Consider the following 10,196-nt stretch of genomic DNA (forward strand, 5'->3'; position numbering starts at 1 on the left):
AATATATTTAATATATCAAAATAATTTTAATTTTATATTAAAAGATTTATATTTTTTGGAAATTTTAATATATAATATTTAAATTTAAATTTATTAAAAAAAATTAATTTTTTAAAGGAAATTAGGTTTAAAACTTATTTAAAAATAAATTTAAATCCATTTAAATACTACGTGGCATTTCAGGATTAGTCTATGGAACCACAGAGCAATCTTGGCCAACGACACACTAATGATTGGCCAATCGAAGCTAGAGAGTTCGATTTCACTTAAATGTTAGTGTGTCCCCTACATCATGGATCTTCCACGGTTTGGGATTGACGACTTTGATGGCGTTGGACAGAAAATGGAATAGTGGATCAACTCATGCTGTTGGAAAGGTCTGTATAATGGCAAGTTCTATGTCGTTGATCGAAGGATCAACGACCCAGATTTTGCACTGTAAAGGCCATTATAGACTGAACCCTATGGTGGGTTTTATATAATTTTCTCTCGATAGGATCGACCAACTTCGATGAAAATTTAAACTTAAGTTGAGGAAGTGAACATAAATCATGGGGTGTGATTTGTTCAATTTTAAAATTACTTCATGAAAAGCTATTTAAGCTAAGGTGTCCTAGACTAGGGTTAGCATTTCACCTTAATTTAATGGACAAATTAGTCTGTTTAATGTCTTATTGCATTTATAGACTATCAACACACCATTTTTTAGAAGAAAGCATGGCTAAAAACATAATAGATCACCTGGTATAAGCCTTAGATGGAAAGTGCTTGAACTCGCTAGAAACTGCTCGTCAGCGATATTAACTGGTTGAATTGGACTGGGAATAAGTAGAGGGATACCAGGGAAGCTTGAATGGATTGAGAGCTCCACTAGAATTGCTTGAGGTTGTGAGAGAGAGGCTAGGGTTAGAATGATTGGCATTTTAGGGGTTTTTCCCTATTCAACCTTCCCCAGATTGAATGGTCGGTTGAGATCAGCAAGGGGAGCTACTAGATACTACCACATATATTTGGGGTAGTTGAAAAGCTAAGGGAGAGGACATCCCAAGGACAATTCACATGGAAAGGCTTTGGTCCCCACTTGAGCATGCACTGATAGCAGCCCTTGGATCTCGATCTGATGGCTATGGGTAGCTCTACGAAGGTTCTAAAGGTTGATCAAATAGCTGGAAAGGCTTAAGATTAAGAGGAGATTAGCTTAAGAGGGGTTTTGGCCATCTTTGACCCCTCCAAAGCCCATGTTGACTACTTGACAAGTTAACATGCCACATGGGCTTGTAAGTTAGCATGTAGGGATACCTTGAGCTGGTTTGGAAGGATCCTAAAGACTTAGCTAAAATGCTTGAAATTTAAAAATGTATTCAATGTGGCTTTGTCAAGTGTGGATATGTTGACTTTGTCAATTTGATTGGACTTAATTGGCCCATGATTAGAAAATATTTAGGCCATGGTTAGAAGTTGATTTTAGGTTTGAAAAGGGTTGGAATAACCCATTTAAAGCCATTAAGAGACATTTGGATCAACCTAGGTTGACTTGGTCAATCATATTGACCCAAGATCTAGGCTTGGGCTTAACATGTTTGATTTAATGTTTGTAGTTGAATGGAAGTGGTTCCATCCAAAATAAGTTCATTTGATTCAAAATGTTTGTTTACACCCCTAAAGGGTATTTTGGTTATTTTGAGTTGACTAGTCAACCAGGCTTGACCAGTGTCTGGGTAAATCCAAGGGTCTGAGTAGATCCTAGGGTATGGATTGATCTGTAGTCTAGGTATATCTTAGGGTCTAGGTAGATCCTAGGGTCTGAATTGGTCCTAATGACCTCATACAGAAATGAGGTCAACAAATAGGTGGAGATCGATCAAGGCTCAGTTGACCTCATCTTTGTATGAGGTTATCAATGCCTATAAGAAAGAGTGATTGAAATCTCATTGGGATTGATTATACAGTGATTGAGATATAATAAAAAGTATGTATTTCTCAAATCAAGGATAAAATGTTAGATTTTATATTTTATTTTTGACCATTATTGTGGTCTTACTTGGAAAATAAGATAATACTAATAATGGACAAATAAAATCTTACTATATTAGATATGATAATACAATGACTCCATGGTATAACTTAGAGATACATGGAATCAATAATTGTAAATTCAAAAATCATATATGTTATATAACAAGCTGTTTTAACATCAATTACTGAAAATACATATGAAGATTTGCTTAATATGATTTTTGTTGTCTATTATTAGGATATTTTAGAACTTTATAAATTAAGCTTAATTATACTTTATTTCTTATAATGCATTAAAAATAAATGTTGATATGTGATTGAGTAATTATTGTTCGATATTATTATTATAGTACTGTGACAATAATATGTGTGTGTAAATGATAAGTAAGGATTGGTTGGCCTGTTGGTTGGACTTGTACAGGATGGTGAGCCGACGGGCATTCATTTAAATATTATAATTTAGTATTATCCTCTAATGATTCATGCAGTGCACTGATTGGGAGTTATAAGGATATATTTACAGTGTCAATGGGAAGAGTAAAGACTCAATTTATTGAGCAAATAATTTACTGATCGATACTAAAAAATATCATAATAGTCAAAATTCTTACTTGTTTAGTATGCCTACTAAAATAAATGTTATTGAGGTATTGTTCATATTAATGTATGGATTTATTATTAACACTATTATTAATTTTTTTATATAAAAATCATGATATATTCATTGAGTATGTGATATATAAGATACATTGAGCATGTGATTAAGATATTGATTTAATACTGATATAGAATAATTATATAGCATGTGTATATTCCTATATGATTTTATTATGTTAATTTGATTTCAACTGTCTTTATAAATGTTTCGACTTTATGCTTTATCGAATTTTTGTACTGATTGATATTATGGATACAATGATTGATTTATATATTTGATACTTATACTAGTCTACTACTTTACTAGCTTTTATATCGTAGTATTTACTATTTATAAAGTTTACTATTACTACATGTGAATTTTGTTATTTCTACAATGATTAAAAGATCATATGAATGCTACTATTATGGTTTGATCCCTAGCATGCATATTGCTTCTTTATTATGTTTTGAATTCAGTTGTAAGTTTTGATGACCTATTGGGCTTTATAGCTCATTATATATGGTTAAATAATTTCAGGCCAAGATAGAAGATCAAGAGTGTGAGTCTGGTTAGAATTCTTCAGGTTCTATTTCTTTTTAGTTTAGTTAGTCTTTTATATACTTAGGACAGAATAGTTATGATATAATTGTATGTATCATGAGTAGTGCATATAATTTTTGGAAATTGAATACAAATGTATATATAGATGTTATGAATTTTAAAATTATTTTTTATTATTTATTTTTTATAAATGAAATTTGATTGATCTAATTGTTATTTATCAAAAGATAATAGAATAATTCTTCCAAATTAGATTCTAGGGCATCACAAATATATTAGAGTAGTTGTTAGGAGAATTAATTAAATTCTTACCATAGCTATAGGAAATTAATTGTGAGCAAGGTAGATTGGGTAGATAATGATATATTAGTTTTTACACATAATTGAATGACATGTGATAAAATGAACTGCATGAGTATATGATATTTGGTGAGTTTTGATTTGATTTGAGATTTAATTATATAATTTTTTTTTATCTTGATTTTGTGCCCAATTCCATAAGGGAAATATCGGGGATGATATTTCATTAAGATAGGTAGATTATAACAGCCCATATTTTGCCCGAAGTAAATAATTTTTTTTCTTGAGTTATTATAAGTCTAAATTATAAACCATCTTTGACATAGCAACGATATTGTAGTTCTTTAATTACATGATTCTTTTCATTATTTTTGGACACTGGTGAAAATCCATAAAAAATTAACACCTATCGGTACAAGTGGAAATTTCATGACTGATATGTGTTCTTTTTACAAATCAATTTTATCAATATTTTTTAAATAAAAAAATTATTTTATGGATATTTTCTATAATTTTTAATATAAAATTCATATAAATTATTTTGGTATTTAAAAATTATAAGAAAATAGCTATAAAATAAATTATTTTATTTAAAAAAATATTGGTAAAATTGATTTGTAAAACGTACACCTATCGATCTTGAAATCTCAACTTATACTAACAGGAGTCAATTTCTTAAGGATTTTTACTAGTGCCTAAAAATTATGAAAAAAAAATCATGTAATTAAATCACAACAATATTGATGCTATGACAAAGATGGATTATAATTTAGACTTATAATGACTCCAAAAAAAATTATTTACTTGGGTCAAAATACGGGTTTTTATAGTAGTATTTTGTGTTTCGAGAAAATTAACGCATGAGCGCTAGCCTCTTAAATGCAACATTGTTGAAATGTCATTCCAAGCATCACAACACTTTTTTTTCATGGCACTAACCATGCCACGTCATCTAGAATCGCAGCATAGCCAACTTTGTAGCCCCAAGGTGCTAGTTAATTTTTTACTGCCGCAACGCTAACTTATCTAGTGCAACGGTGCTTGAATCTGATCATGTACTTACTATAAATAGTTATAAATTCTATTATTTGAGGAGTTTAACCCTTTAAATAAATATTTAATACTTTTTTGTGTCCTTCTTCAGTACTCATTTAAAGTAAAGTCTAAGAGAGATTAGGGAAGTGTTAAGATACAATCTCTACGAGAATTTAACGTATTCTTGTATAGGAAACTCAATAAGTAGTGGAAGGAATGTAGACAAGATATTTTGATCCTTTATGATAATGAACTTCTGACGGCTTCTCCAGTACTTTAAATCTTCTATCAGTAAAATTAATATGAGTTTGCTTGTTGTTTTTTCATGTATGAATAGTTCTCTTATTTTGGGTTAAGGATATAAAGAGCATGTTGAGTATTAATGGAAACTTATATTCTTTAATGAAGGTATTTATGTTTTTAATATCTCCTATTCTTCATTAAATGCATATAATAGTCATATGTGTAGTTAAAATATTTTTTAATGTATAGCCTTGACAAGGGAAGAATGCAAGAATAATTAAGAATATTAAAATGGAATATTAGTATGCCTAGATATATGATGTTTGAATATTCTAGGTTTTATAAAGATTATAAACCTGTAGGAAAACTAAAAATATTTTTTCACCCTTACAATTTTAACAGAGATCTAGGGATACATATGCTAAAATCCACATCTATAACTAAGAGTTTCATTAAAGATATGTAGTTTACATGCATGAGCCTAAGACACTTTATTATAATTGTATCAACCTTTTTACTTATTTTCATTCAGTGTAGGAACTCGAAAATATTATTTTTTATTTTATTAGGATAAATTAATGTAATTAGAGTAAGCAGTTATAGTTTTATCTCAATTTAGTAGAGCACTTCCTTGTGGATTTGACACTCTACTCTATCACTTTATTATTTAATTCGACCAATATACTTGCATAAATTAGTGGGTTGTTGTAAATTTTATATCAAAGAAAACCTAAGTATATTTCAACTTCCACGAGTTTTATATTAGCTCGCTATCAACCTCTTGTTGCCTTACCCCAGCAAGTTTTTGGCACTGTTGCCTGTGAAGTACATGCATATTATAATTTATTATATTACTGAAACAAGTGTGTATTTAGACCTACTTGTATCATGTATCTTTATTTTGTTTGCTAAAAATTTTGAAAAAAATAAAAATTTATGTTTGATTGTTTAGTTTTTAATTTTTAGTTGTTATACTTTTGTTGTATGATTGATAAATATAGTAAGAGCCCTTATTGCTTGATCTAAAAATAGAAATGACCCTTACAACAATTCTAAAAGCCAAAAGAAATTTAACAATGTCTAACCTAGTTCAAGATTAGGACTATACTAGGCCACTTAGGGAGTATGATAATCTTCAAGTAGATGGAATCCATCATAGTCTCAATTGACTTACTATACATGATAATAATTTTGAAATAAAATTGGACATTATCCAAATAGTTCAAAATTTTTAGTTCGTGAAATTTCTGTTGAAAATCCTAACCTATATTTAGCTAGATGATGCCATTAAACTTAGATAGTTCCTATTTTCTCTAATTAATAACAATAAAATGTGGTTAAATTCTTTTCCCCAGACTCTATAATCACTTGAAATGAGTTAGCACAAAATTCTTAGCTAAGTATTTTTCTTCTTAAAAATTGCTAAATTTAGAAATAATATCACTTCTTTTGCCCAGTTTGAAGGAAAAATCAATTTATAAAAGTTGGGAAAGAATTAAAGAAAAGCTTAGGAATTGCCCTCACCATCCTTTACCTAATTGTTTGGTTATTCATACCTTTTATAATGGATTAGTATGAACTCTTATGTTAATCATAGATGTTATAGCATGAGGATCTTTAATGTCTAAGTCATTTGAGAACACTTATGAATTAATAGAGGAAATAGCTACTAATAATTTTCAGTAGCCTACTGATAGGATGAATCCTAAGAGAGTAGCTGAAGTTTATAAATCAGTTACCTTATCAATTTTTACTGCTCAGGTAGAAACAATTTCGAAGAAATTGGATATTATTGAAGTTAACTTAGGATTTGGATTCTTTATAATATTGGAAGAGGCTCATTTGAATTTTTTTAAGGATACTAATACGTTAAGGATTAGAAATATAAATTTGATTAGAAGACAAAATAATCCTTATTCTAATACCTATAATTCAGATTAGAGGTACCATCCTAACATTAGTTGGTCAAATAATAATGGTGAGAATAATTAGTAGAATTCTGGACAACCTAATCAAAGGAGAAAACTGGAATAATCCTCAGCAACCTATTATAAATCCTAGACCTTCTTACCCTTAAGAATTTAATCAAAATAACTAGTTTGGGAATATAATTGTAATCATTGGAAGAGGTTGTGATTCAACTGGAAACTTAATTATAAAATTAAGCTACTTCAATTAAAATTTTGAAAACTCAATTAGGACATTTTGCAATCTCATTTAATAGCAGACTCTTGGGTCTCTACTTAGCAATACTGGTGTTAACTTTAAAGATATAGGAAAAGAACCTAATGAAAACCACCTAAGAAGTCACAGTGATGTACCCAGCAAAGTTGATAAATAAAATTAAGTCTGACTGAAAATTATAAACTTAACAGTGTTTGAGATGCAACCCTTCCTTTTGTTTACTTGTACTTTGTAATTTATTATAATTTTCATATTTTTATGTTTTGTAATCTTGAATATTTTGTATTATTTATAATTTCCTTATTATTTAATTTTGATCAAAGTTATGATTAAAGACCTAAGAAAATTTGAAGCACTGAAAATTGAACCAGCATTGTAGCCCTAAGGCTTGAAGCACTACAACATTCAAATGATGAGCGTTGTGACATTCAAAACAGGCACTACAATGCTAAGCTCTTGGGAAAATACTCATTTGTACACTGTATAGCTTCAGATGCTTACATAGCACCTCATCGCTATATTTTTAAGCGCTACATCGCCAATCCTATTGAATTAAATCAATTATCACAGAATAGCCCTAAGACTTTCTACTTAAATTCAACCTTCTTCCCTCACTTCCCACTCAAATTCAATTGATCTAAACTTGTCTTAATTAATTAATTAATTAATTAATGATCTAAAGATCCTGTCCCTATTTCATTAAAAAAATAAACCCCAATTATGCGCCACAAAAAATAACACTCAGCGAAATTTGTCAATCTTTTCCTGAACCTTGCATCAACCGTAAATTTTTCATTTAATTCTATTTAATTCCTTCTCATCACTAAGCAATTATTTATTTTCTAAATCATAACCAAAGTTGTCATACATTTATTTTGAAATTTTGTATAATCTCAATGCAGCCATATATATTTTTCTAAAGAATCAAAGGTTCATAACATTACTTTTCCCAAAAAAGGGAGTCAAAGAAGTAACTCCAATTTCATCCACACAATGATAATCTAATACAAATATGAACGCTTAATTGAAATAAATGAATTAGTGCATGCATAATTCATGTTTTTTCAGCCTTGCATCTGAATGCCTTGGTTCTCATTTCTTATGGAAATACTTCTTTGATTATCATATTTAGCTTAGTTCCCTGGCAACCCGTTCGAACAAGGATGATTTTTAATCAATGGCAGCAACTTAAATTGCGAAGAAATCAATATAGAATACTTAGCCCTATAAATTATCAACACCAGCATTCAAAATAATTCAATAAATCAGAACAATTGAATTGAAGTCATAATGTTGCCACCCATAAAAGAAAGTGAGAAGTCCTCCACTCAATTTAACATGCAACTATCATATGAATAAATTAGTTCTGAATCATCCACAAATAGTTCCACTTATTTCTACAATCATAGAATACTTGAGCCGGCAAATGGACTATTGATTCAACGTAGATAGACTGTTGATTCTCTCTTAATACCATAGAATGAAAGAGTCTTTTGATCCTCAAGTACCTTTCCAGCATACATGAGCTTCAAATTCTTGCATTTAAAATCTATCTTGCTTGCAATCTTAGTGATGATAATGGAAATGGTATCGCCAGCTTCAACTGTGATAGTTATGGTCTTTCCAGTCATTATTTTAACAAATATCCGTATTGGAGCTTGTAGATGTAGAACAGATTCATGCTTTATGTTATAGAATGATAATGTAAAGCCATCCTGAAGCTCAACTTCATCATGAAAAATTGTTATCTTACTAGCAGGAATTCCTCTTGAACTCTCAACAATAACCTTGACATCCCTAATGGTATATCCTGCCATTACTTCAAGACTGAGGGCATTGTCACAAGCCATGTGGACATGGAGAAGAAGCTTAGCTAATGGATTCAGCATGACATAAACTGTAGAATTCTTTGTGATACCACATGCAATTAATAAATGATCATCCTCGAGTGTTTTGCCACAAAAAATAAGAAGTTGCTGATCTGAAGGAATTCCCACCTCATCCTCAATCATGACTTTTAGTTTATGAACTTTTCCCATATACTTCACATTAAGCGGTAAAGTTTTCTCCATTGATGGAATTTTTATGGAAATTGGCATTCTCCCTTCCACACGAACATCTATGGTGCGATCAGAATCAGTGGAAACAATGTAATCAGATAGTGTTTTGGTATCTTCTAGATGATTCCCAGCAAAAAAGAGCTCTTGTTGGTTGATTGAAGTCCCTTCAATCCTGCAGATCTTGTCTTTGATACTCCGAATTGTGTCAGAGCTTAAAAGATCAAGTGTAAGAGATCTAATAACTTTGAAGGAGACCTTAACCTGAAGCATCAAGAAACATCCGAAACTGTCGGTCATATTAAGCAATTATGTAAAATGAAATTAGTAAAACAGGTCCACTTAATGATTAAAATCTACTGAATAATTCAATTATATAGTTGATTTACCATATAAATAATCAACCGAAGAGATTTGTACTGCAACATTTTCCCCTATTTGACAGTGATAGCACAAATATTCATATCGCATGTATACAAGGACAAATGCAGGACAAAAAGAACAAATCAAAAGAAGCATAGATAGGGAAGGAGCAGGAAGACAAGAGAAGGATGCGTTTGGGAAAATTTTCGAGCTAGGTTTTCAAACTTTGGTGCAACATCAATCACTGCACAATGTTATTTGGATATCACAAACAAACAATATTCTTTCATTCCGTTGCACCATAAACAGTTATCTCGCTAAAAATTTGTTCATGAAATCAGAAAAAAGTTATGCAAGCATATACATATGGCAGAACTCAGAAGAAAGTAAGAAGATTTAAAAAAGGGCATGGTTCAGGTAAAGAAGTACCATCTTCTTCGAAGGCTCTCTTGTTTTCGCCGGGAGGTGCGCCTTTGTTTCCATTTAGCTTCTCCAATGCAAGATCTTTTTCTCCAACTTGAACTGAGAATTTGAGGGGTTAGTGTATTGGTGTTTCTCAAGGTCCACCGAAGGCGGTCTTTTGGGCAATAAATGCCTGCCCAGCTAAGTGCCGTTGGGAAAAAGTCTATGAAGATATTTAGGGTTAGGGTCTATTAAATTATTTAATTTTATTTTAAAATTTAAAAACATATAATATTTTAAATTTAAATATTTATATATTTAGCTTTTAAGTTTATAACAATTCAAACTCCATACCTCAACCTTGTTTGCGTTCATCAAGATATTTAGCAGAGTGA

The 10,196-nt window shown here is 30.5% G+C and overlaps 1 protein-coding gene and 1 non-coding gene across 3 annotated transcripts; both read right to left on the reverse strand.

The window, feature by feature from the left end:
* Positions 1-6,219: 6,219 nt before the first annotated feature.
* Positions 6,220-6,327, reverse strand: LOC114579014. Its single transcript, XR_003699896.1, has one exon. It is a non-coding gene; the product is annotated as a small nucleolar RNA R71 (small nucleolar RNA).
* A 1,965-nt stretch (positions 6,328-8,292) lies between these two features.
* LOC110095538 (polyubiquitin-like) lies at positions 8,293-9,932 on the reverse strand. Of its 2 annotated transcripts, none has more exons than XM_020821127.2 (2): positions 9,829-9,932; positions 8,293-9,300 (listed from the first exon to the last, which is right to left on the reverse strand). In XM_020821127.2, exons 1-2 carry the CDS (start codon positions 9,880-9,882, stop codon positions 8,419-8,421), a joined length of 936 nt encoding a protein of 311 aa, XP_020676786.1. In that variant the 5' UTR covers positions 9,883-9,932; the 3' UTR covers positions 8,293-8,418. The 2 variants fall into 2 exon arrangements, with proteins under 2 accessions (XP_020676786.1, XP_028548494.1); XM_028692661.1 differs by lacking the exon at positions 9,829-9,932 and adding an exon at positions 9,426-9,730.
* Between the last annotated feature and the right edge of the window lie 264 nt (positions 9,933-10,196).

Source organism: Dendrobium catenatum, unplaced genomic scaffold (genome assembly GCF_001605985.2).
Source record: "Dendrobium catenatum unplaced genomic scaffold, ASM160598v2 original_scaffold_253621, whole genome shotgun sequence".
Classification (NCBI taxonomy): Eukaryota; Viridiplantae; Streptophyta; class Magnoliopsida; order Asparagales; family Orchidaceae; genus Dendrobium; species Dendrobium catenatum.

What these genes read in the sequence shown, in the direction of transcription:
- LOC110095538 (XM_020821127.2), bottom strand. Translation starts at nt 9,882, where the DNA reads ATGGAAACAAAGGCGCACCTCCCGGCGAAAACAAGAGAGCCTTCGAAG. An exon ending in GAGAGCCTTCGAAGAAGATG is followed by an intron (nt 9,301 to 9,828) that starts GTACTTCTTTAC and finishes TTGATGCTTCAG; the next exon opens with GTTAAGGTCTCCTTCAAAGT.